Source organism: Podarcis melisellensis (assembly GCF_964234715.1).
Source record: "Podarcis melisellensis genome assembly, chromosome: 14".
Classification (NCBI taxonomy): Eukaryota; Metazoa; Chordata; class Lepidosauria; order Squamata; family Lacertidae; genus Podarcis; species Podarcis melisellensis.
The window spans coordinates 34,918,296-34,944,995 of record NC_138546.1 but is presented as its reverse complement, the minus strand read 5'-3'; the positions used below and the strand labels follow the sequence as shown (position 1 = coordinate 34,944,995).

The window sequence follows — 26,700 nt, the reverse complement described above, 5'->3', positions numbered from 1 at the left end:
GCTTCACTGGGTGAGAAATTCTCTTCCCAGTGTGGTTACGTATATCAGCTGTTGTGGGGCTGATGCTTGACAGCCATAAATTTTGGATTATTATCTGTTTGCATTGAGCTGCATTCGTTTTTTATTGAATTGCGGATCAGTAGAGCAGATCTGTAGTTCCATGTGCGCTTGAACAAAGGAGCGTAACAATAGTGCATTGTGGGTAGCCTATCTGTTCTTCTGTTTCTTGGTTCTTGGGATATTTGCTCAACGTGCCCAACAAGCAACACAGTTTTGCAATAACATTTTCTTGGTGGGGTGCATATTACCATCTCAACCTCCATATTAAGAAGAAGTTAGGACTTACCTATGTCACAGCGATCACCCATATACCCAGGTGGGCACATGCAAGTGACGCTTCCATCTTGTTCTTGGCAGGTTCCAGCACCACATGGTTTCTCTTCACATGTCTTGGGCATAACTGCAACCATGAAAGGAGAGAAGCATTAATGATCCCTTCCCGTGGTGGCTGGTAGGGTGGAAGGCAGGGAGGCCAACAGTAGGTGGCAGTATAACCAATGACAGGTGAAGCCAACTAGTTCTACTTTTGTCTACATCCTCTTTCCTGTTGACAAAAGTAACATTCATTTCTTCACCCACATTTGCCTTCAGTCATGCTCTCACATTCTCCCCCCAAAAATTCCCAGAAAGACTATGTGGCCCTCAGTTTGAAATAGGTTCCTGACCACTGGTTTAGATGAACAGGAATGAGGTTCTATTGATGAAAGGCAGTATGATAAAGGATGGTCTGGGAGAGACTCAGGGCTCAGCTATACGGCTGGAAATAAAACATTTGAAGTGTGTTTTAAGTGCAATATACAATGTGACACTAGATGGCAATGGTGAGCCTTATGGAAAATTCAATGTATTCTTAAAAACACTTAAAAAAATTTTTTTCACAATTTTTAAAAATATGTGTGTAGATTCTACCTCAGGGAGTGTGAGCATTCTAGAGATTCAGATAACCAAGGCTGGCTATTGGGGGTTCCACTGCATATTTTTTACTGTACCTTGTGTAGTAGATTCCGTCTCATCTGTAACCTCTGGTGAAACTTCAGGCAGGACATCAGTAGCAGTCGGAGGTGTTGGTGGAACCTCTGGAAAAGCTGCACCTTCTGTTTCCGAACCTGGTATTTTGTGTGTATAGGCCTCTGTTTCAACCTGGCCTTCTTCTAGATGCTTGGAGTGCGCATCTGGTTCACTGGTTCCTGGTAGACTATCTGGCAGCAGAGCTTTCTCTGGAATGTCAGAAGCAGGGTCAGGGGGTGGCCCAGAACTATCCCCATGAATCTGGCTTCTTTCTTCAAGTGCCTCAGAGGGCAATCCGCTGAAGTAAGGTACTCCAGATGTTTCTGTATGGCTTTCAGGCAATGCTGATGTTTCACTACCCGTTTCATAAAGGGTTGGCATTTCAGGGTGGCTGTCAGGTAATGCTGATGCTTCACCACTTGTTTCATGAATGGTGGAAGTTTCTACACCAGCTTCTTGAAATGTGGATATCTCACCACTGGTTTCATGAACGGTTGAGGATTCTACACCAGCTTCATGAAACGTGGATATCTCACCACTGGTTTCATGAACAGTTGAGGATTCTACACCAGCTTCATGAAACGTGGATATCTCACCACTGGTTTCATGAACAGTTGAGGATTCTACACCAGGTTCATGAAATGTGGATATCTCACCACTGGTTTCATGAATAGTAGAGGTTTCTACACTGGCTTCATGAAATGTGGACGTTTCACCACTAATATCATGATATTCAGGTGGGCTTATGGTACTTTCGTGATATGCAGAAGTCTCTCCACCAGTCGTGGAGGTTTCCCCACTTGATTCAGAAAAATGGGGATGCGTTGCCTCTGTTCCTCCAGCCATTTCCTGAGAAACTGCAGGGCTTGTCACAGCTTCTATAAGATCAGAAGTTACTAAGGTGATTTCTGGGATTCCAGAGGCATCACCACTAGTACCAGCTACAGTTGAAGACTCTCCACTTAGGTCAGTGACACCAGCAATTTCTCCACTGAAATAAGGAACACCCGATGATGTTCCACTGATGTCAGTTGTTCCTGATGGATAGCCGCTAACTGTTGTCACATCGTATGGTTCTCCAGATGCCTCCCTATCTCCTGAAGGAAATCCACTGATTTCTAATACCCCAGATGTCCCTTCTCCAAATTCCTGGGCAACTGATGGCTGTGTTACAACTTCCACCAAAGTTGTATCCACAAGGGAGACCGTGGGAAACCCAGACGTGAGCCCACTGTAATCATAAATTCCAGATGACAAGCCACTGGTGAGACCAACACCAGAACTTTCACCACTAATGTCTGTTAGTCCACTTGGAAGTCCACTAATTTCATGAGATCCTGAAGTCCACCCACTGAAGTCTATTTGGCCAGAAGGCTGACCACTCACATCTAACATTCCAGACACTGTGCCTGATAGATCTTCATCTCCTGAAGACAACCCACTCATTTCTACAAATCCTTTGCCTTCTTCTTCTTTAGCTGAAGGAGTTGTCACTTCAAACAAATTGGCATCTATGAAGGTAACCCCTGAAGGCTCGCCACTTCCATCAGTACCGGAAGCTTGGCCACTCAAGTCCACGAAGCCACTTATATCAGGTATCCCAAAATGTTCCCCACTGAAGTCAATTCCTGAGGACAACCCACTAATATCTGGTAGGCCAGATGGTTGTCCGCTAGCGTCCAGTCCGGATGGTAATCCACTGAAATCAGGTATCCTAGGCAGCTCCCCACTGATATCAAGTCCTGAGGAAAACCCACTGATGTCAGGTATTCCACTGACATCAAATCCTGAGGGTAACCCACTGGTTATGCCACTCATGTCCCATCCAGGAGAGGGCAACCCTGATAAGTCTCCATCTCCACTGACATCAATTGTTCCTTTCCCTTCAACTTCCTTGCCTGTTGCTGTGGTGACAACTTCCACCAATGTGGCATTGACAAGGGACACGGTGGGAAATCCAGATGGGAGACCACTGTAATCATACTCTCCAGATGGTAAGCCACTGAAAAAGTCCACACCAGAACCATCTCCACTGAATCCAGAAGGCAACCCACTGATTTCTGGAACCCCTTTGCCTTCTTGAAGTCCAGGTACTCGCTCTTGGATTCCTGAGCCAATCCCTGATGTCAGTTCTTCATCTCCAGAAGGTAAAATGCTGACTTCAATATCACCGGAAGACAGGCCACTTATGTCTCCTGATGGTAGGCCACTCTCACCAGAAGGGAGTCCGCTGAAATCTGTGGCTCCAGAAGGAAACCCGCTTTCTCCAAATCCAGAGGGTTCTCCACTAGGTTCATACATTCCACTTGTATCTGGAGCTCCAGATGTCCACCCAGAAGCAGATGTTTGTGTGATTGGAGCTTCTACACTTGTCTCACTAGGTATGGCATCAATAGGAGCAACAGCTGATGGAATCACTTAAAAAAAGAAGTGTGTGGGAGAGAGAGAGAGAGAGAGAGAGAGAGAGAGAGAGAGAGAGAGAACATTAAACAAATCTTGTTCAAGGACACTATGACATTTTCTCACATGATATAAAGAGAAACATCAGTTTGAACTCTTTTCAGTATCAGTTGTCCATTATCATCTCTCACTAGCTATGGCAGCCCACGAACTCAAGCAGAAAGTCTCACCCACTGCCTGCTACTGGATCCTTTTCACTGCAGATATCTCCTGTTCCACTGTTGACTATGTGCTGGTCATTGGCAGATTAGATTACAGGCAGCCCCCCCCATTTATGTGGGGGTCACATTCTGAGGCACTGCATATGTCCGTGAAATCGCATATATTTGAAACACCACTGGAAAAAGCCTGCAACTGCCCCATTCTGTCCCTTTTTGTAACATTTTTGTGATATTTTCATCTCACTTACAGGTTCGGAGCAACTCACGTATGCACGGTCAAGCACATATTGAACATGTGGAAATGGGGGAGTTGCCTGTACTGCAATGTGCTCTATATGGGGTTGCCCTGGAAGCTGCAGCTAGTGCAAAAAGACAGAGACCTGGCTGTTCATTAGGGCAGAATATCACCATATTGCTGTGGAAAGAACTTCATTGGCTGCCATTTAGCCACTGGTCAAACTTCTAGGTGGTGGTACTGCCATACAAAGCCTTATGCAGCCTGCAATCAGGATACCCAGAATACCTAAAAGATCCTCTCATCCCCTATGTGCCACACCTATTGCTGTATTCTGCAGGAAAAGGCATCCTGTCAGCAGGTCTGTTCTGTACGATGTCAGAATTGGGCCTTTAAGTGTGGCTACGCTTTGGAGATCTCCCCTATTATATATCAGGCAGGCACCTTCTCTAAATCTACCATCCAATTGAGTTCTTTGGATCTAGTCTTGTTCTCTGGGGCATCAAGGAAGAAATCTTTGTCCTGTTCTGTGCCACGTTCCTCTGGCTATTTGAACAGCCCTATCATGTCTCCTCAATTTTGTCTTCTCCCCTGGTTCCTTCAACCATTCTTCATAGGACTTGTTTTCCAGATGTTGTTGACTCCAACTCCCACCAGTTCCAATCAGCATGACTAATAGGCAACAACATCTGGAGACCATATGTTCCTCACCCTTGGTCTACATGCATCATTATGTCCACCACACATAGGAAGCACACGGTTATAGCCACCTCTGAATAGGGCTTCAAAGTTATAACCATGGAGCCCAACATACCAGACAACAATGATATGTTTGTTGGAAATACTTCTGTTCCCCACTCGGTCTGATTTTCAGAATCAGTGGCAAACTCCATTTCCACAGTTGTTTCCTCCCCAGAAGGGACTTCCTCGACCCCAGGAACTAGCTGGGCTGCAATGAGCTCTTCCTCTATGCCCTCATACTGAGATGGTTGAGCTGAAAGACAAAAAACATCACAGTGAATATCCAAGAGTGTCCTGTCTGTCTCAGAGGTCTTATGTCTACCCTGTTTAGTGTGGGGAGAATTTTTGGAAACCCTCAATTCTGAATGAATAATGCCCAACTCAATGTAATTCTCATTAGTCCATCATGACCCCCATATTTCATTTTCTCAGCTAAAAGTCTTACATTGTTTGTTGTTTATTTTTATTTTTACTATTTCATCATTAGCCCAGACACTGAGATCTAGTTCTGAGGACCTTCTGGTGGTTCCCTCACTGCAAGAAGTGAGGTTACAGGGAACCAGGCAGAGGGTCTTCTTGGCAGTGGCACCCTCCCTGTGGAACACCTTCCCATCAGATGTTAAGGAGATATGTAACTATACAACCTTTAGAAGACATCTGAAGGCAACCCTGTACAGTGGTACTTCGGGTTAAGTACTTAATTTGTTCCGGAGGTCTGTTCTTAACCTGAAACTGTTCTTAACCTGAAGCACCACTTTAGCTAATGGGGCCGCTGCGCCACCGGAGCACAATTTCTGTTCTCATCCTGAAGCAAAGTTCTTAACATGAAGCACTATTTCTGGGTTAGTGGAGTCTGTAACCTGAAGCGTATGTAACCTGAGGTACCACTGTATAAGGAAGTTCTTAATGTCTGGTGTTTTATTATGCTTCTGGATACGCTGGAAGCCACCCAGAATGGCTGGAGCGACCCAGTCAGATGGGCAGGTCACAAATAATAAAATTATTAACAAGATCAATACCAATACCAATGTCACTATCAATATTAAAATCCTGCCTTTTCCCCAGGCTTGGACACAAAGTGGCTTACAGTTTCACCATTTAAAAACAATTCACATCATTCTTCTCTTCTGGAATACATTATGTGGTATTATTCTGGCCTTGTAGTGCTTGAAAAACGTTCTGTGATGAGTCACAGAGACACAAGAACATCAGAAGAAGAGCCTGCTAGCTCAAAGCCCATCTGGTCCAGCATCCTGTTCTCACCGAGGCTTGTGGGAAGCCTGTGAGCATGACCTGATCACAACAGCACTCTCCTGGACAGTACCTCTGAAACAAAAAGCGTGGTGCTTTGACTGAGGATCAGGGAATCCCGTCTGATTGGGGTACAGGTAGGTGGTCCTCACACCAGGCTTCTCCCCACCACATGCAGGACGTGGGTGAACAATGGGATATCGAAGGCTGCCATCAGCCAGCCAGCCAGCCCGGCAGTTATCCAGACCCAGCTTCCAGGCTGCATAGAGTTGACCAGTTGAAGCCAGTGTAGCGTTCTGGCTCTGACAGTATTCTTGAGCTTCCTGTAAGGTGAACTGGTCTGGTTGTGTTGCGAAGAAGACCTCACCTAGGGATAAAATAGTAAGCGTGTGAGTTTTGGCTAGATATATTGGAGAGGTCCTATGGAAATGGAAATGGGGGGTGGAAATTGCTGACATTCCCTTATTCGTCCCATGTGTGGAACATAAATTAATCCAGCAAATATGATTGCTGTTCACCTTTGCCTTCAGTCCACAAATGGAACTTGATTGATTACATTCCTCTATATTTGCATTGCATTTCCTCTGCACTGAAATACGTGGGGTGGGTTAATGTAATGAGAACATAATTTATGTAATTAAATATGCAAATTATGTAAGTGATGAAATTTCACCATGGGGGACAGTGAGATTACTAAGGCGGGTCCCACCTGCACTATGCATTTAAAGCATCGCCATCCCAATTTAAACAGTCATGGCTTCCTCCAAAAATCCTGGGAAATATAGGAAAGGTACTGAGAATTCTTAGGAGACCCCAATTCCCCTCAGAAAGGTTCCCCAGGGTTCCCCAGGTTTGATTGTTAAAAATTGTTGTTTTTTTAATCATTTTCATTTGATTTTACAAATATAAATTTATAACAAAACCAAATACATACCCATATAAAGAGATTTCTTTGAATCTCAAGACTTCCCCCATCCCCTCCCTGGGTCCTATTGTCAACATTTTCAACTGCATATCATTTCATAGTCTATATTTTGTATCTATCCATATTGTCCACAGTATTTGTTACACTGCAAGTTAGAATAAAATCCTGCTAATGTTTTCATCTGTTTACAGTGGTCTAAGTAAAATATAATTTTTTCCCATTCTTTCCTTAAGTTTTTGACTTCTTGATCCCTGAGCTTTCTGGTCAGTTTTGCCATTTCGGAATAGTCTAACCATTAAAAATGGTTAAACCACTTGACGGAAGATGGAGTCTTCCAGCATTCAGTTCCATTGGATGTTTATGAGTGCCATGGGAGGGGGAGGAAAATGTATCTCTCCAACCACTTTCTCCATGTGATTTTATAAACTTCTACCGTGTCACCTCTTACTTGCCTTTTCTCTAAACTAAAAAGTCCCAGACGCTGTAGCATTTCTTCATAGGGGGTGCTTTGTCTCCTTGATCAGTTTGGTTGCCTTTTTCTAAATCTTTTCCAACTCTGCAATATCCTTTTTGAGGTGAGGTGACCAGAATATTAACATGTCTGGCCAGGGCCGGATTTAGGTTTGATGAGGCCCTAAGCTACTGAAGGTAATGGGGCCCTTTATATGTCCAGCTGTCCTTTGTCAACAACAAATTGTCGCTGTTTTTTTGTGTTAAATAATTATAATATTTATATATAGTATTAGAGTAGCAAGTGGGGGTAATAGGGAACTGTATGTACTAGTAAATAATACTATAGGTCTACTAAATAATAAAGATGAAAGTAGTTTTATAATGGGATCAAAATAAATAATGTATTACATGAAATCAGTCAGTAGGCATAAGACTCACACCCTTAGTCTATGCTGCCTTATCATTAGTCTACAAGCACTCTTTAATTTTGTTTTTTATCTTATATTTTGGAAACATACATCCAGTTTTTTCCCCTTTAAAATTGTTTAGGGCCTCCAAGAGAGTGGGGCCCTAAACTATAGCCTGTTTAGCTTATAAGTAAATCCGGAACTGTGTCTGGTGCATGAATACATTCAAATGCACTTTACTCCTCTACCTCCAACGCAGGAATTATGGAAGAAAACTTACCATTTAGTCTGTCAATATAGCAGTAGACATCAAACATCTCGGATGCTGGGCGCATGCCATATGTCCGTACACCTGGGATGTCGTCTTTGTCTCCTTCACATTTGCTCCGCGGAACCACAATAGGGTACCTGGCCATTAAAGACATTTGTTAATTTTTTATCCAAGATCTCACCCATCTATCTATTTAGAAGATGTATGAACCCCTTGATCAAAGAGCTCTCTGCGTGGTGTGCAGAATAAAGCTGTAAATAAAACACAGCTAGGATCCACAAACCAATTAGAAACAAATATGCATGAAACCACCACCATTAAAAGCAAATAGAAACTCAACAACACTTTTGAAACAAATACAGTGGTACCTCAGATTACGTACGCTTCAGGTTACATATGCTTAAGGTTACACACTCTGCTAACCTAGAAATAGTGCTTCAGGTTAAGAACTTTGCTTCAGGATAAGAACAGAAATCGGGCTCTAGTGGCGTGGCGGCAGCAGGAGGCCCCATTAGCTAAAGTGGTCCTTCAGGTTAAGAACAGTTTCAGGTTAAGAACGGACCTCCGGAACGAATTAAGTACTTAACTCGAGGTACCACTGTATAGGGTAACTAATTATATTTCTAGGTATGCTTGGCAAAACAAAACAAAAAAGTTTTCAGCAGGCGTCTAAAACAGGGCAGCCCAACTTTTCATACAAAGCGAGGTACAAGAGTACTTTGGATGAAGCCTTGGCATATGTGGGGCAGAGTGAGGCCAAAATTTGGCACTCACCCCCAGGCTCCACACTGCCTTCGCAAAGCCTGCTAAGTGAGGAGTGAGGCTCTGGCAGAGTCCTAGAGCCCTCCTTCCTCCTTCCCAAGGCTGGGAAAGTGCAAAGCAGACTTTGAGAAGGAGACAGGAGGACTTTGGACTCTGCCAGGGCCCTCACAACCTCCTTCCCAAAAACCATCTCCTTGATTACCCAACTTTGGGAAGGGAGTGCAAAGGCTGGAGGGTGTCAAATGTTGCTGAGGGCTGCAAAAAAGGCATTGAGGGCCGCAGGCACCTAAAAACTTTCACCAAAGGCACCTGCTTAGTTGTCAATAGGCAAGGAGATCCGAAGTACAGATAAAGCCACACTAAAGAAATGTCTCCTCACAATGCAGAATGGATGCGGCAATGGCACAGGCATGACTGTAAGCTCAATTAGATTGGCCACATGAGAAACATCACCTTCTTAGTAGTGGCTATAGGAAGTTGATTCATAACAAGGCAGACCATGTTGCTCAGTGTTGTCCAAAGTGCCTGGCAGTGGCTCTCCAGAGTTTCAGGCAGGAGATATTCCTTGCCCAACCTGGAGATGTCAGGGATTGAACCTGGGTCCTTCTCCATGCAAAGCAGATGCTCTCCCACTGAGCCACAGTCTTTCCCCAATGTAGATCAATACATTGATGGTAGAGGTAGTAGCAATAGTAGAAATGAGATCACCAGCAAAGCCACACAGTTAAATGAGCATTCATTTATTAATTGTATGTATTTTAGTTTCATTAAATGCTAAAACCTGTGGAATGCCCTCCCATCAGATGTGAAGGAAATAAACAACTACCTGACTTTTAGAAAATACCTGAAGGCAGCCCTGTTTAGGGAAGTTTTTAATGTTTGATTTTTTACTGTGTTTTAAATATTCTGTTGGGAGCTGCCCAGAGTGGCTGGGGAGGCCCGGCCAAATGGACGGGGTATAAGTAATAAATAATAATAATAATAATAATAATAATAATAATAATAATAATAATAATAATAATATCTGCATATGAGAAGAAACAATAGGTCTAAAGAAAATAGAATCCTTTTTTTGTTTTTTAAAGATGCACGCCTGTGGCACAGCAAACATCATCTTACAAGAACTATTCCAGTCTCAGAAGAATCATCTGATCAAATACTGACACTGAGACCGGCAGCTGCATGCAATTTGCTCTGGGATTTGCAAAATATTAGCCACTTATGTCACACCAGCTCTCTGTAAGCAACAGTTATAGTACTTAGGGGAGAGCAAAGGAGCTTGCTATCAGGCTAGATTCTGAGCTGCCCCCTGCCTTGTGCCATGTTGACAGGTGGGTGGAGCCACCACCCCATTGCCTTCCAGATGCTATTGGACTCCAATTCCCATCAAGTCAGAGACATAGACCTTGTTCATCTCCAGATGTTCTTGGACGCTCTCATCAAGTCCAGCTAATATGGCCAGAGGTCAAGGAAGGCAAGAGTTATAGTTTAGCAGCATCTGGAAGACCCAAGGTTCCCTATCCCTGCTTTAGCTGAAACCCCCTTTTTTGTAATTTGAACTCACTAACTCAGATCCTTTTTCTCTGGAGCAATAGAAAACAAATTGGCTTCATCATCAACACAACAGCTCTTCAAATGCTTGAAGATGGCATCCATCCCACCACTTCATCATGTACCCTGCAGGCTAAAAATACCCTGCTCATTAACCTTCCCACTGGACCTGCTGAGTCATCATCTGTCCTTACCTGACTGTCTGGTCTCTCAGCCAGCCAGCATCACACTGGTCGTAACCATTCTCATAGGCTGCCTGCAGCTGTTCAGGAGTGGCAATCACAGCATTATTATCCAGGCAAGCTTGCTGAGCTTTGACAAAAGTCAGGGAATACCTGTTGGTGGATGGCCGGTAATGAAAGATGACACCTGTTGAAGGAAAAGAAAAATCAACTGAAGGGGCAACTGGGCATGAACCCATCAACACTTGCATTGACTTTCCCCTAGAGATGTGCTAATATTTCTGCAATTTCAATATGTGTTTCCGGAGAACTGAAACTGACTCTAAAAGCAGTTCCCTCTGGAGGATGAGTGTATGTCACTGGTTTTGGCTCCGTCCTGTTTTCCTTGAAATTTTTGTGATTGGGATGTAGGAGAAATTCAGTTAGCTTTTTCCTTTTGATGTGAACCTACCCAATCTGCACTTCTTAAAACAATATGGAAAGCAGAATGCAGCTGTTCTTTGAAATTCACACCTCTGAATTTTGCAATGAAGCTCTCCAACCCAATAATGTGCCCCCAAATTCATACATTAGGGGAAAGTATGCATAATAGTGTGTGTCTCAGTGAAATCAATATAGAAAATTTGCATTAGATTAGGGACAATTGCATGCAAAAACATGTGCATTCAGAAAAATGCAACTAAAATGCTGACAATTTTTCATGAGGTCATTTTTTTGAAGGTTTCCTAGCTGATGGAGAAATCTGGAGACGTGAACACTGGATTGGAAAATTGGGAAACTGGAATTGCCAGACTTGTCCATTTCTAGGTGTGATCGGGTCCGTCTTGCGGGTTTCAGGTTGGCCACAGTGAGAACAAGATCCTGGACTAGATGGGACTTTGCCGGATCCAGCAGGCTCTTCTTACATTCTTATGTGATTTGTTGTGGACCACACTGGGCTACTGAATCAGGTGGATATTGTTACCCTGCATTTGCATATAGCACTAGGCATTGCCACATACCTGTGGGAGAAATGGGTTGCCCAGGAATGAGGCCAATATCAGGAGCAGCTGTTCCCGGCACAATTTGATCTTCCCCGGTAAATGGCAAGGTGGAGTCTAGTCCTGGCGTGACGGTAGCCCACAAGCTGTCTTCCACTGAGCTCACCTCCAGGGTATCAGTGGTGGGAAGAGCATCTAGGAGCGAGAAGGTGGCGTTTTCTAGATCCTCCCAGATCCCCACATCTGTCCTGTTCTCTGCCTCTTCAACGAAGCTAGTAACAAAGAGATCTGGTGTTGCTGTGAAGCCTTCGTCCACCTCCGAGGCGGTAAAGTCTATTGGCTCCAAGGTGGCAATGCTGCCTCGGGCCTCCTCCTCCGTGGCGTTGCGTGCGAATTCCAGCTCAACATCCGTCTCAGTGACTGTCTGGATGGTGAAGCCACTGCCCAGTTCATCAATTATCTCGCCAGTGAGGTTCTCATGTATGATTGTGTCCAAGTCGCGACCTAGGGTGAAAGAGTGAGGATTCATGGGATATGAATGCAATGGATGAATACAAAAGCTACAGCCTTAGGTCCCTCAAAGTCCTGAAACAATGTTACATCAGGGGGGTTTATAGGAAATTTACACGGTGGACAGATCTAACTCAGTATTGTCCACACTGACTAGCAGTGGCTCTCCATGAGTGTCAGGCTTCAGTGAATTCTGATCCTCTCCTGCTCACATCAGACAGCCAAGGAAGTAGACAAGGAAGCTCTTACTGAATCTTTATTCAGTATTCACAGTGAGGGGCTCATTTATGCTGCCTCTTAGATTAATGGCGCTCCTCCAGCTGAGCTCCTCCTCCCTCCCTTCCTAGCAACAGCACTTCCCTTTATGCTGGCCACCCGGGGCTAATTGTCTTTGAGTCCTTTGCTCTTCCACTTTCAATGCATGCTGGGTTTTGGGAGAAGGGGGGTCAGGAATGCTTTCCAGTGATAACATGTCAGCTGGCTGCTCTGTCTCTGTCTCCCCATTCTGTTCTCCCAACACCTCCCAACTCTTCTGTTCACCTGTCTCTGAGCTGTGACCTCCATCAGAGGTAAAGGTAAAGGGACCCCTGACCATTAGGTCCAGTCGTGGCCGACTCTGGGGTTGTGGAGCTCATCTCGCTTCATTGGCCGAGGTAGCCGGCGTACAGTTTCCGGGTCATGTGGCCAGCATGACTAAGCCACTTCTGGCGAACCTGTGCTGGTCCCAGGGGGGATGAGGTATTATTACCGTAGGCCAAGATCAACAGGGAGCCGGGCAGGTCAGCAGGAACGGAGGTAGGGCAGAAGCAGGAGTCCAGGTGGGGAAGCAGGAACACTGGTAAGGCAGAAGCAGGAATCCAGGCGAGGAATAGGCACACTGGGAGTGCCAAACAAGGACTGGGTAAAGCAGATACTTCACAACGACGTTGCTCCCGCAACCTGAGACCGGGCTGCCTGACCTTTATCTTCTTCTAAGGCCGGGGGCGGTCCCGGCCCCCAGAAGCCCCGCCTCTCTTGGCCTTAAGGCGAGCACTCCTCCTGGGAGACACCAGTTCCCTTCGCCTCTCTGCCCTAAGCCTCTGCAGATCAGGAGAGGCCGAAGGGTTACTGGGTCCTGGAGGAGGCTCACCTGTAGCCACTGAGTCTTCCAGCACCTCTGGGGCCTGAATGATTTCACCTGGTGCCTGCTCTTGAGTTTCCTCAGCAACTAGGCCTTGCCCCAGTTCAGCCGGCCCTGGAGGCGGGGACTCCTGTGCCGGCTGGGGTTCCTCCGGATCGCTCTCAGACTCGGAATCCCAGGCCATCACACCATCCCCCCTCCCAGGCCCCCCCCTCACTTGAGGGCCCGGACCCGGCTTGCTGGGGTACGCTGCATGAAACTCCCGGATGCAGGCAGGTGCGTGGACGTTGACCGCTGGTTCCCAGGAGCGGTCCTCTGGCCCATACCCCTTCCAGTCAATGAGATACTGCAGCCTTCCCCTGCGGTATCGGGAGTCCAGAATGCGTTCCACCTCGTACTCTGGCTCTCCCTGCACCAAAACTGGCTGCGGTCGGGGACGGTCTGGGTGGAACTCGTCGGGTGGGGCCACCGGACTCAGAAGGGACCTGTGGAATACCGGGTGAACCTTCAGGTTTGCTGGCAACTGGAGACGGAATGCCACAGGCGAGACCTGGTCCACAATAGGGAACGGGCCGGTGAACCGGGCGTCCAGCTTCCGCGAAGGTCGAGAAGGGTGGAGGTGGCGAGTGGAAAGCCATACCAAGTCACCGACGTGAAGTTCCGGCCCCACCTGGCGGTGGCGGTCGGCCTGGACCTTGTACGCCTCCTTGGCCTGGCGCAGCTGCTCCATCAACAGCTGTTGCTGGGACTGGAGCTCCTGAAGCCACTCTGTCACCGCAGGGACCGCAGATGCCGGCAGCACATCCGGAAACAACCGTGGGTGAAGGCCATAACTGGCTTGGAACGGGGTCTGCTGGGTGGACGCATTCACCGCGTTGTTATAAGCGAACTCCGCCAATGCTAGGTGGTCGACCCAGTCGTCCTGCTGGTAGCTGCAGTAACACCGGAGGTACTGTTCCAGTACCGCGTTCGCCCGTTCTGTCTGGCCATCAGTCTGTGGGTGGTAAGCAGATGAGAGACAGACCTCTGTTCCGAGGGCCTGGTGCAAAGCACGCCAAAACCGGGACGTGAACTGAACGCCGCGGTCGGATACTACACGCTCAGGTAGGCCATGCAGGCGGAAGACATGCTGAAGGTACAGCTGCGCGGTTTCCTTAGCTGAGGGTATGGATGGGCAGGGGGCACAGTGCACCATCTTCGTGAAGTGATCGGAGAAAACTAGAAGGCAGGTGCAGCCACGAGACGGGGGTAACTCCACTACAAAGTCTAGAGAAACTGTGTGCCAAGGACGTGGTGGAACCGGCAACGGCTGAAGAAGGCCGGGGGGTCGCCCGGTAGGCCCCTTGGCCCGCCTGCAGACGTCACAACCAGCGACGTAGCGAGCCACGTCAGCCTTCAAGCGGGGCCACCAAAACTCACGGCTTACCAGATGGGTGGTCCGATACCGCCCAAAGTGCCCCGCCGCTGGAGCGTCATGGGTCATCCGGAGAACCTCAGCCCGCAGCGGCCCTGGTGGGATGTACAGGCGCCCGTGGTGCAGCAGAAGACCCTGATGCGAAACCAGCCCTGGATACTGAGGGCATGATCCTTCGGCCAGTTCCCGGAGTCGTTCCTGGGCCCAAGCGTCGACCCGTTGCTGTTCCCGCACCCGAGCCTGCAGTGGCTCAACCTCCTGGGTGGCCAGGAATGCAGCTGGTGGTAGGATCGTGGTGGGTGCTGCTTGCTGAACCGTGTCTGCGTTGTCTTCAGGTTTCCGGGACAGGGCATCCGCCTTCTGGTTTTGGGAGCTAGGGATGTAGCGGATCCGGAACTGGAACCGGGAAAAGAACAACGCCCACCGGACCTGCCTTTGGTTCAGCTTGCGGGTGGTCTGGAGGTATTCCAGGTTCCGGTGGTCGGTTCTCACCTCCACCGGGTGTCTTGCTCCTTCAAGATGGTGGCGCCAAACCTCAAAGGCCACCTTGATGGCCAGCAGTTCCCGCTCCCACACGGTATAGTTACGCTCCGCTGGAAGGAGCTGGCGGGAATAGAAGGCGCAGGGTAAGAGTGGCGCTTCCGGTTCGTGCTGCTGAGACAAGACGGCACCGAGAGCCGTACTGGAGGCGTCAGTCTCTACCACAAAGGGTCGAGAAGGATCCGGATGCTGCAAGATTGGCGCTCTCTGGAAACAGGCCTTCAACCCTTGAAATGCCTCCTCCGCCTCCTTGTCCCAGGAAAACGGCGTCTTGGGGCGCAGAAGCCGGGTCAACGGGGTGGTGCGGTGAGCATAATCCGCAATGAAGGTCCGGTAATAGTTGGCGAACCCCAGGAAACGCTGTAGGTCCTTGCGGTTCCGAGGTGCCGCCCATTCTCGAACCGCTGCCACCTTCCCAGGATCCATCTGCACCCCACCTGGTGAGAGTCGATGACCCAGGAAGTCCACTGACTGCTGATGGAACTCGCACTTGCTGAGCTTTGCATACAGACGATGCTCACGCAAGCGCTGCAGCACGGTCCGGACATGGCCCTCGTGGCACGCCGGGTCACGAGAGTAAACCAGAATGTCATCCAAGTACACCACCACGTACTTGTCTAGCAAGTCCTGAAATACGTGGTTGATGTACCGTTGAAACACAGCAGGCGCGTTGCACAAACCAAAGGGCATAACCAGGTATTCAAACTGTCCGTACCGGGTCCCGAATGCTGTCTTCCACTCATCCCCGGCGCGGATCCGAATCAAATTGTAGGCACCCCGGAGGTCTAGCTTGGTGAACACCTGCGCCCCTTGCACCCGCTCCAGTAACTCCGAAATAAGGGGCAAGGGGTACCGGTCCGGGATGGTAATCTTGTTCAGGGCCCGGTAATCATGGCAAAGGCGGAGCTCCCCACATTTCTTTTTAACAAAGAGCACTGGCGCAGCAGTGGGCGAGGTAGAAGGTCTAATGAACCCTCGCTCCAGGTTCTTGCGCAAGAAGTCCTGCAAAGCCTCGCGCTCTGGCTCTGTTAACGAGTATAAGCGACTCACCGGTAGAGGCGCTCCGGCTGGAGGTCTATGCCGCAGTCAAAGGACCGATGCGGCGGCAGCTGGTCTGCCCCCCGTTCCTCGAACACGTCGTGATAGTCCCGGTACTCCGCGGGGAGCGTTGCAGCAGCCTCCTCAGTGGGCGCAGCTGCTAGCATCTCAGTCTCAGCAGACGAACTGGGGTCTGGGAAGTGTACAGTCCGTTTGACCCAATCAATCTGCACATTGTGATCCTCTAGCCAGTCCATCCCAAGCACCAGGGGGAACCGGGGCATGGAGGCAATATCCAGAGTTCGCATCTCACGGTGCTGCTGGAGGCACAGGACCAGGGGCTGGGTCTCTCGAGTGACGGCGCCCGAACGCAGTGGCCGTCCGTCGATTGCCTCCACCTGTACCGGTTCTGGCTTGTTCCGAAGTGGCACCCGATGCTGGGCAGCAAAAGCAGCGTCCATATAAGAGCGGGTTGCCCCTGAATCCACCAGGGCATGGGTAAGAATCCATGGCCCTCCTGGAGGGTATAGATGTACCGGAACCATAAGGTGTTGTAATTCGATTGGTGCGGTCCCATTCTGTGCTGTTTGGGACCCCAAGGAGCCAGGGCCATCAGCTACTGGGGTTGGCGGTTTCTCAGGACAGGATCGTGCATAGTGTCCGCTTCCGCCACAATAGAGACATAGATTCCCCTCCCGACGCCGCGACTTCTCTGCGGGGGAGAGGCGTGGCCGCACTGCCCCAAGCTGCATGGGTTCCTCCAATGACTCAGCTGGGCCTGTGGGGCTGCTGGTGGACCCCGGGGCCGAGAACTGGAGGTGCCGGCGGCCCCGAGCCTGACGCCGGTCCTCTAGCCGATCGTGTATCTGTAGACTCCGCTGAATAAGAGCGTCTAGCGTGGTGGGGCGTTCCATTGTGGCCAGCTGGTCCAGTATCTCATCTGAAAGCCCCTCGAGATACTGGTCCCGAAGAGCAGAGTCGTTCCAGGTCAAGTCCTGTGCCAGCAGCCGGAATTCTGTGGTGTATGCGGCCACCTTGGACTTGCCCTGTCTCAACCGCCGAATCGCCCGGTTGGCTTGACTCCCTTTCAAAGGGTTGCCGAACGCGGCCTCCAACAGATTGCAAAACCCCCCGTAGTCTGCCAGCAAGGGGGAGTCTTGCCTGAGCAGCGGCAACGCCCACTTGGCCGCCTGGTCCTTTAACAAACTAATCAAAAAATGCACCTTGGTGCGGTCGTCGGGGAAGTTCCGGGCGCGCCCCTGAATATACAGCTTGGCCTGGGCAAGGAACATGGGAAAGCTGGCCGGAGCCCCATCAAACTTCTCAGGCAAGGCCACTGGGTACTTGCCAGAAGCCGGGGCGTCGGCCCCAGGAGCCGGTAGGGCGTCCAAACGCTGCTGTAGTGCCGCAACCACGTTACTGAGCTGCTGCACGGTGTGCGTCAAGGCCTGGTTCTCCTGGGCTATTGCCAACAATGTAGCCGCTTGGTCAGCCATGGCCTCTGAATCTTCCCGAACGCACCCCAACAAAGAGGGAGTGCGGGTGTGGCGGGAGCAAACTGTGCTGGTCCCAGGGGGGATGAGGTATTATTACCGTAGGCCAAGATCAACAGGGAGCCGGGCAGGTCAGCAGGAACGGAGGTAGGGCAGAAGCAGGAGTCCAGGTGGGGAAGCAGGAACACTGGTAAGGCAGAAGCAGGAATCCAGGCGAGGAATAGGCACACTGGGAGTGCCAAACAAGGACTGGGTAAAGCAGATACTTCACAACGACGTTGCTCCCGCAACCTGAGACCGGGCTGCCTGACCTTTATCTTCTTCTAAGGCCGGGGGCGGTCCCGGCCCCCAGAAGCCCCGCCTCTCTTGGCCTTAAGGCGAGCACTCCTCCTGGGAGACACCAGTTCCCTTCGCCTCTCTGCCCTAAGCCTCTGCAGATCAGGAGAGGCCGAAGGGTTACTGGGTCCTGGAGGAGGCTCACCTGTAGCCACTGAGTCTTCCAGCACCTCTGGGGCCTGAATGATTTCACCTGGTGCCTGCTCTTGAGTTTCCTCAGCAACTAGGCCTTGCCCCAGTTCAGCCGGCCCTGGAGGCGGGGACTCCTGTGCCGGCTGGGGTTCCTCCGGATCGCTCTCAGACTCGGAATCCCAGGCCATCACAGAACCAGAGCAGCGCACGGAAACGCCATTTACCTTCCCGCCAGAGCGGTACCTATTTATCTACTTGCACTTTGATGTACTCTTGAACTGCTAGGTTGGCAGGAGCAGGGACCGAGCTCCCCCCGTTGCGGGGATTCGAACCACCGACCTTCTGATCGGCAAGTCCTAGGCTCTGTGGTTTAACCCACAGCACTACCCGCGTCCCTCAAACCACTGCAGTAAATCAATACAGGACCGCCTATGGGACCACCTCTCCTGGTATGCTCTGTGGAGGACCTTAAGGTCCACAAATGACAACAATTTGGAGGTCCCAAGTTGCAAGGTGGTTAGATTGTTCTCAACTAGGGCCAGGGCCTTTTCAGTACTGGCCCCGACTTGGTGGAATGCTCTGTCACAAGAGATTATGTTTTTACTGTAATTTTACTGGTGTTAGCCACCCTGAGCCCTCCTCTGGCCAGGGAGGGCAAGGTATAAATAAAATTTATTATTATTATTGCCTTCCTCTTCTCTAAAAGGTTCAAGGGGAGGACAGCCAGCCTCCACCATTCCTCCTCAGTCCCGTTACCCTCAGCCCAGTCCCTGACAATGGGTGTCTCTCCCAGCCCTATCACCTCTTCCATCCAGTAAAGGGGCAAGTTCTGATGGTGACAGGAGGTTAGATAACCCACTGACTGCTACTGGAAATTGGCTGATGACTCTCATGCTTCTGTACTCTTGCATCCAGGAAAGTACGAAGAAATAACTTGGGACCCAGCACTTACCAGCGTAGCAGATGGCATCATAGCGGGAATGAGGGTGAGGATACCCTGTCTGGTTGACGTGGAGGTACACGGTGCGCACCCCGACTAGGCCGCCACCACAGGTGGGGCGTGCCTTGTTGATGGGGTACCGGACGCTGCGGTCTGCCAGCCAGCCAGCGCTGCAGACATCCATCCCATCTTTCCAGGCCAAGTACAGTTCTCCCGTTGTTGCCAAACGAGCGCCGAGGCGGTGGCATTTCTCTGCAGCTTCTGGGAAGCTGAACTTCTCCGGGGAGGTGGCGTAGAAGACTTTCCCTGCAATCACACACAGCAATTATTATTTATTGATTCATTAATTGCCCTCTAAACCACTGTCTCAAGGCAATTTACACACAAGATAGTTAAAAGCACAAAAACAACAAGAGCCCAAACCCTAACAATTGGACACTCATGGTCAAGACCGGTTTAACTAGCTGGGAAAGCCTTTCGGGACAAAAATGTCTTCAACTGTTTCTGGAAAGTGGAGATAGTGCGCACCTGTCATGTCTTGACAGGATTGCTATTCCACAAAACAGGGACGGCCACACTAAAGGCTTTGATCTGAGTTACTGTGGCTTCTGAAATCTTTGGAATTTGCAGGAGAAGCTCTCCCACAAACTTCAGTAATCTAAAGTACTTAAACCAAGGATTAGCTGAAGGCTTGCATCTTTTCCTTTTTACACAGTGATCTTGACCTTTTCTTAGATAGTTCACAGGCTCAAGGGGTCAAAGAGAACAGAGGTGAGGAGATTCAAAATGGCAAGCATGTCATGAATAGGAAAGATAGTTTGAAGATACTGGATGAAAGCCAAGGAGGCTTATATACTTAGAGTTGCCACTAAAATGCCATTTGAACTGGCTGATGCGAGACTGAACCAAGCGAGACTCAACTCAGCTGATGCCTGGGGAACGGGGTCCAATCCTACAATCTGCAAGGCCAGCCAGTTCCCCTGGGGAGTTTAATCCTCCCCTCCTCCCCTGCAGCCACCTTTACCTGCCTGACACCGGGCATCACATATGACATCAGATGTGGGGCAGGTAGTCATGGCTTGGAGAAAATGGCTTTGTGGTCTAAATGGGGAGAGGTGACAGGTGAAGTTTGTTCCAAGGGCTGGAGGTTCACCAGCACTGGGGCAGATAAGATTGCACGTATATTTTATTCAAAATGATAACCTCGAGCACTTGGAGAAACTAACTCATGAATGTAAAGTCACCCAGGGTTCTGCTGCACCACAAGAGTACCTTGAGGTGGCAAATGGAGTGTATAAGTGTTAAAGAAGTAAGAAACAATTACCTTCCATTTCTTCTGCATAACAATACACATCGTACGTCTCATCCGTCTCACGAACACCGTATGTTCTCACTCCAGGAAACTCATCCTTGTCACCATAACAACCTTCCCGGGGATGGTGCATTGGGTACCTGATTCAGTGAGAGATAAGATTCAGTGAGAAGAAAAGACTGTGTTGCCTGGGGGTAGGGTGGAGAAATACTGTTTACTGTATGGTTCTGGGATGGAGATAGTATCTTGAAGAGCAAAGGGAACCTAAGCAGAATTTGGATATACACCTATGCATGTATGAAGAGCCTAGCAGCTGGATCAAAAGCCCATCTAGTCTAGCATCCTCACAGTAGCCAACCAAATGCTCATGGGAAGCCTGGAAGCAGAACCTGAAGGCAACAGCAGCTGTCCCCACTTGATATACTACCAACAGCAGTGGAGGTAGAACATAGGCATCAGGGTTAGTAGCCAAGCCATATACAGTGTTGACCTCATAGATCTGTCTAATCCTCCTCTAAAGTCATCCGAGTTGGTAGCCATCATGGCACCCTGAGGGAGGAGTTTCCATAGTTTGACTGCACTACATGAAGAAGTAAATTATATTATCGATGCTGAATCCCCAGGATCTAAAAGTATGAGAGAGGGGGAGAAAACCACTTCTCTATTCACTTTCCCTATGCCATGCATGATCTTAGACACCTCCATCGCATACCCACTCAATTGCCTTTTCTCTAAATAAAAACCCCCCAAATGTTGCAACCACATAGGGAGTTGCTCCAGCCCCTCGATCATTTTGATTACTCTTTTCTGAACCTGCTACAGCTCTACAACTTCCTTGTGGAGGTGAGATGGCCAGAAGTGTACATAGTATTCCAAGTGTGGTTACAACATAGAGTTGTATTGTGATATTGGTTGTTTAATTTCCAGTCCCTAACATGGACTTCTCCACCTTCACAGCTATCACACACTTGGTCAATATCATCATTGAATTATCCACTACAACCCCCAGGTCTTGTTCCTGGTCAGTCACCACCACTCCAAACCTCTTTAGCATCTATATGAAATTTGAGGGAGAAGGCCAATGTGCATCCCTTGATCTGATTGAGGAAAAAATAATAATGTTCCGTTCACCTGGGAAATTGCAGGAGCAAAGTGATGAAAATTGGGGTGACATTCCCACATGCAGTTCTTCCCTGCTGTTTTCAGGGGGGAATCATGAGGGAAAAGAAGCACGTATGTGCAGAAAAGATGGAAGAATAGCGACGTCCAGTGACATTCGTTGTGATGTCCACTGGTGTGAATGAAATTTGATATAACATGAGGGTATATGGGTCAAAAAGCTACAACTCCATAACCCAACAGGTACTGCAGTACAAAAAGAGCAGGAAAATCAACAATATACCCAATGCCATGTTGCAGAATACAGCTGCAAGAAGCAAAATTCGATGTTGAACAGCCCCTAGTCACATTGACCTCTGACCCTTTTCTGATTCCTTGTCCATGATAACCTGAGTTTTTCCCAATGGCCAATTTCTTCCCTGTGGTTTGTTCATATAATTCCCTGCCAGCACTTACCTGACTGTCTGATCAGCCAACCATCCAGCATCACACTGGTCAAAGCCATCGTCGTAGGCAGCCTGGAGCTGTTCCGGAGTTGCAATGACAGCACTGTTCTGGATGCAGGCCTGCTTGGCCTTCTCAAAGTCCAAAGTGTACCGGGTGGAGATGGCTCTGTAATGGAACACTATGCCTGGAAAACACATTCACCAACATACACACATGCATCAGTAAATAACCCAAACCAGTTGAGTTTAAATAAAAGTGAGGTAGAGGGCAGAGACTTAGGATTTTCAGGAACTGGAGTGATACTGCAGAGAATCTAGCGTTGCCTGTGTGCTTGCTTCTGGGTCCCTGCAGTTCTGAAACACATAAATTTCCCTTTTGGGGCCCATGGGCCCTCCTTCAAACTGGAGAAAGTGTTGCAGGCACCGCACACAAACACACACGCTGCAACCAAGCACACACTGCAACTTATTCTCATTGGCTACAACACAATGTTTCTTTCAAGTCAAATTTCAGGATGGGCAAGGGAAAGGTACCATGGTGGTGACCTGTAATCTAACCCTAAAGGACAAAACTGACATGACATTAAATGTGTAAGTCCATTTGATCAGCCTGTTCACGCCCCCCCCTTTAACACCAATTGATAGGTGAGCAGGATTACTACCATGGCAAGCACAGAATGCAGTTAAACGTTTTGCCACATGTCTGTCAGGATGCTGTCAGTGGCTACCGGCTGGTTGCCCAGGAATTATAGAGACAAGGAAAAGTTCCTTACAGCCTTTTTTAATTTCAGTCTTTGCAGAGAGAGGCTATAGAACCCAGCCTCTTGGATAATGGTGTTGTCCCGAGTGAATCTCCACCCAGCATCTCTCCCACTTCCTCATTCATCATTCTCATCATCTCCTCTAGGTTGCTGAGATGGGCCCTCTGTCTTTGAGCTCTTTGCTCTCCTACTTTTAAGGCTCTCCGGGTTCTGGAATCTGGAGGGCCTGGAAAGCTTTCTAATGACAATGTTTCAGCCGGGTGTTGCTCTGTCTTTCCCATAATTTCGCAGCTTTCCCCTTCATCAGCCTCTGAGCTGCAACCTCCCTCAACCCCCTGTTGTAAATCTATACTGTCTTCCTCTCTCTTCTCCCTGGAAGGGTCAGGATGGGGAGGCGGTCTCCACCATTCCTCCTCTGCCCAGTCCCCAACAATGTCATGGGCCTGTCAAAATCCCCCTACTCGTGCAGTTAGACCCAGCGAAGCAAACTACCATTGTTGCCAACTTCTCCTGCATCTAACAGCAGTCGGTGGCGGTAGGCCGCACCAAACTCACTGCCTCCAGGTAAGCTGCAGCGATGCCAGTGGTGGAAGATCTGGTAAGCCCTGCTAGCTTGCCGCGCCAACCACTCCTTGTGTGAAGTGCATGGCCATCTGGAGAACCCAACTCAAAAAGGTCAGCCGTAGCAGCAGCAACAGGAAAAGATGCAACCTTACCTTTTACCTTCACCTCTACGGTGTCCTGGCTATCCTCAATGCCATGTATCACCTCGCAGCGATAGATCCCAGTATCGTTGGAGCGAAGTGCCTTGATTTCCAGCGTGGCATCAGTGGGTATGGCTGGGTAATTGGGCAAAGAGACCACCTCCTGGTATGCAGTGTTGATTCTCACGTGCCCATCCATGGCCACCAGCAAGACAACCTCTTTGCTGCCCGACAGCTTGCTCCATTTGATCCGTGGAGTCAGAGGCGGGGTGAACGGAGACGTGGTGACGTGTTCCAATGTGTCGATGTAGTAACAGGGGATGGTCAGGGTGTTTCCCAGGGGAATGCGCAGGGGGGAGCGTAAAGGTATGCTCACACTCAGTGTGGCACCATGATCTGCTGGTTCCAAGAAGATGAGGAGGTGAGTGAGGGAGAAATCAGCAGCATTTGCCCATTGCTAGACATGGTGGTTATCGGTGGCATGAGGTGAAATCTTTCATAGGGGCATTGTTAGGGACCAGCTTACAAAGGCAATATGGGGCCCCTGACATCATGCGTGCAACATCATAATGTCCTGATGTTGCACGCATGAACATCGCAGAAACTTCCGGGCTTTGGGAAGGGGGCGCCAGGCCTTGGACAGGATACTAGAGTCCTGCTGCCTCATTCCCAAAACTGGGAGGCTTTGGGAAGATGGTGGGAGGGCCTGGACTCAGTCGGAGCATCGCGCCTCCCAAGGCCAGCTTAAGCATATCCGGTGCCATGGTGCAAAGATCCCTCTGACGCCCCCCCCCTCATTTCCCAGAGTTGTCAACCTTTTCCCAAGCCTCTGCAGGGATTGCTCTCCTCCTGTGGGGGCTTGGGAAGGAAGCTGCATGCCTGCCAGCCATATAGTTGGCGGGGCGCAGCTTCCATCCTAAGCCTCTGCGGGGATCGCTCTCCTCCCACGGAGGCTTGGGAGGCAAGCTGCACATCCGCCAGCCATATGGTTGATAGGGCGCAGCTGGCAGACATGCAGGAGGGAAAGGGGAGGCCCCCGGCAAAGCCGTGCAGCTCCCCAACTCGCTGGGGCGCCCCTGAGAGGCTGGCGCCCTGGAGCAACGCACCAGTAAACCCAATAGGAAAGACAGCTCTGGTGCCTCCCTCCCTAAGCTGGGCAGAAGCTTCCCAGACTTTGGGGAGGAGTGCTAGGCTTTAATATTCTAATTTACTGGGAACATGTAAGGGACTAGCCTAGTGCCCCATGTCCATAGACCTCACACCACTGGTGGCTAGGTTTTGCCTTCATGTTTGGAAGCAGTAAAGCTTCTGAATACTAGGGGAAGGGAGAGTGCTCTTGTGCTTGGGTCCTGTTTGTGGGTTTGTCACATGCAACTGGCTGGCCGCTGTGAGAACAGGATACTGTTCACAGGAAGGCCTAACACTCTCCACACCCAAAACTTCATATATTTTAAGGATGGCTCCGGAGGTCTCACATACCTAAAACTTCCACAGCGACAGCTGCAGTGATGATTCGCAAACACACAAAGGCTAGTAGAAAAGTGGTCATTGTTTTCCTGAAAGAAGCACAAAGACAAAAGAGCTGTGTTAGAGAGAAATGGACAGCACCATCTTTTGTGGAACGAAGGTGGCAAGAAGTGAGAGTGGCTCCTGTATTTGCAAGAGGTGTGGGGCAAGCGTCAGTTCAACTAGGGGGGGATCTTCTGGAAATGACAATGGGGGAGAAGAACCTTCACTGAGTGATATATTATTAATTAGTAATGTTAGTTAGGTTGTATCCAGTGTTGTTGTTGTTTCTACCTTTCCTCCAAGGAGCTCAAGGCGGCAAACTTGGTTCACCCTCTCTCCATTTTATTCCTATGTAACCCTGTGTAGCAGGTTAGGCTGAGAGACAGTGACTGGTCCAAGGCCACCCATTGTACTTTATGGCTGAGTGAGGAAGAACCCTGATCTGCAAGGTCCTATACTGAGACACTAACTGCTATACCATGCTAGCCTACTCAGAGTAATCCCATTGAAATGAACGCATGTGAATAACTAAGGTCCATTAATTTCAGTGGCTGTACTCCAACTAGAACTTAGCTGGATACAATCAATCATGATGATGTAAAAAAAAACATCCTGGAACCAATTCTGGTGAAGGTGCAGCATATAGAAAGACATAACAAACTAGAGAGAAAGTGGTGGCCAACACATGAAAATAGTGGATGAGATTCAGATTCAGATTCTGCAAAGTGGCCTTCTTTTTCTAGGCACCTGGTTGGCTACTGTGGAAACAGGATTGGCCTTGGGCCTGATCCAACAGGCTCTTATTCTGTTCCTATGCTCTTAGTGCCTATCACTTTCATTGGGTGATCCGCCTAGTATTATGAAACAAGGAGAAAAATTGTGAGTCCATTCTCTCTATACTAATCAAAAAACAAACCAAAACACCCCCCCTATTGTGACCTCTTAGTCATCTATTTTTCTGCATCTGAGCACCATAAGGACCTAAGAAAAATCCTGCAGGATCAGACCAAAAGCCCATCAATTCCTGCATTGTGTTTTGTGCAGTGCATCTTGGAAGACTGCAAGCAGGCTGTGAGTGCAATAGACTTCCCCCTCTTGTATTCCCAAGCAACTGCCATTCATATCATACTTCTTTCTGGAAGCCTTCTAAGCAAGCAGCCATAATCATCCCTTGCAAAATTGGGTGCTGGTATCAGGACTGCAGACCATTTTCTACACAAAATGACACACTGCTCTCTTTCCTCCATTCAGGTAGGCAAGATGCATGATCAGAGTTCAAAACATATTCTAGATGAGAAAACCACTTAAGGAGGGTGGAAAGCAGGGCTGGAGAAGGGTGTGGTCTGGTAAGGGGGGGCGTGGCTGGGGAAGAGGGTGTCCTGCGAATAGTCCCAAGGGCCATACTGAAAGGTGTGGAGGGCCACATTTGGCTCCTGAGTCTGAGGTGCCCCGCCTCTTACTGGAGTTAAATACACATGGCATAAAAATGGACATTGGTTTATCAACCACACCATGGGCCAGAACAGAGACCTGATGCTTGAGGAGTCCTGCCCAAACAGGGCTTGAACATAACGGAGGAAATGTGGAGGAGCTTTGGTTCATTTGGGTCCCGTGATTTGGTGCACACTTCTGTGAACAAATCCCTGATTGTTTTCACAAGATGCCTTCCTAGAACTGAAGAGTTTTTCTGTTCAAAATCCAGCTTGCTTCAGGAAATGGGAGGGGAGAGATTTTAGGCAGGGGAGGAACTCATTTTACATCTCTCTCCCCCCCCCACTTCTTAAATAAGGCAAACGCTGGAACCCAAATACAGAAATAAATATACTTCTGTGACTTTTTGTGTGTGTGTTTTCTCAGCTGTAGCAAAAATAAGAAATTT

The 26,700-nt window shown here is 48.9% G+C and overlaps 1 protein-coding gene across 6 annotated transcripts in view; it reads right to left on the bottom strand.

Annotated features, from left to right (window-relative positions):
• Positions 1-26,700, bottom strand: part of ACAN (aggrecan) — an 88,179-nt gene that overhangs the window by 21,884 nt on the left and 39,595 nt on the right. For 4 of the 6 annotated variants that reach the window (XM_081888362.1, XM_081888360.1, XM_081888365.1 and 1 more), the window contains 12 exons: positions 24,792-24,868; positions 23,325-23,711; positions 21,858-22,032; positions 20,295-20,422; positions 18,983-19,276; positions 11,469-11,951; positions 10,480-10,654; positions 7,982-8,109; positions 5,990-6,283; positions 4,739-4,918; positions 1,050-3,485; positions 347-460 (listed from right to left, as the gene is read on the bottom strand). In XM_081888362.1, coding sequence (XP_081744488.1) covers positions 347-460; positions 1,050-3,485; positions 4,739-4,918; positions 5,990-6,283; positions 7,982-8,109; positions 10,480-10,654; positions 11,469-11,951; positions 18,983-19,276; positions 20,295-20,422; positions 21,858-22,032; positions 23,325-23,711; positions 24,792-24,861 — 4,864 coding nt within the window. In that variant the 5' untranslated portion in view covers positions 24,862-24,868. The remainder of the gene's footprint in view (positions 1-346; positions 461-1,049; positions 3,486-4,738; positions 4,919-5,989; positions 6,284-7,981; positions 8,110-10,479; positions 10,655-11,468; positions 11,952-18,982; positions 19,277-20,294; positions 20,423-21,857; positions 22,033-23,324; positions 23,712-24,791; positions 24,869-26,700) is intronic. The other 2 variants (XM_081888363.1, XM_081888364.1) reach the window with 1 other exon arrangement.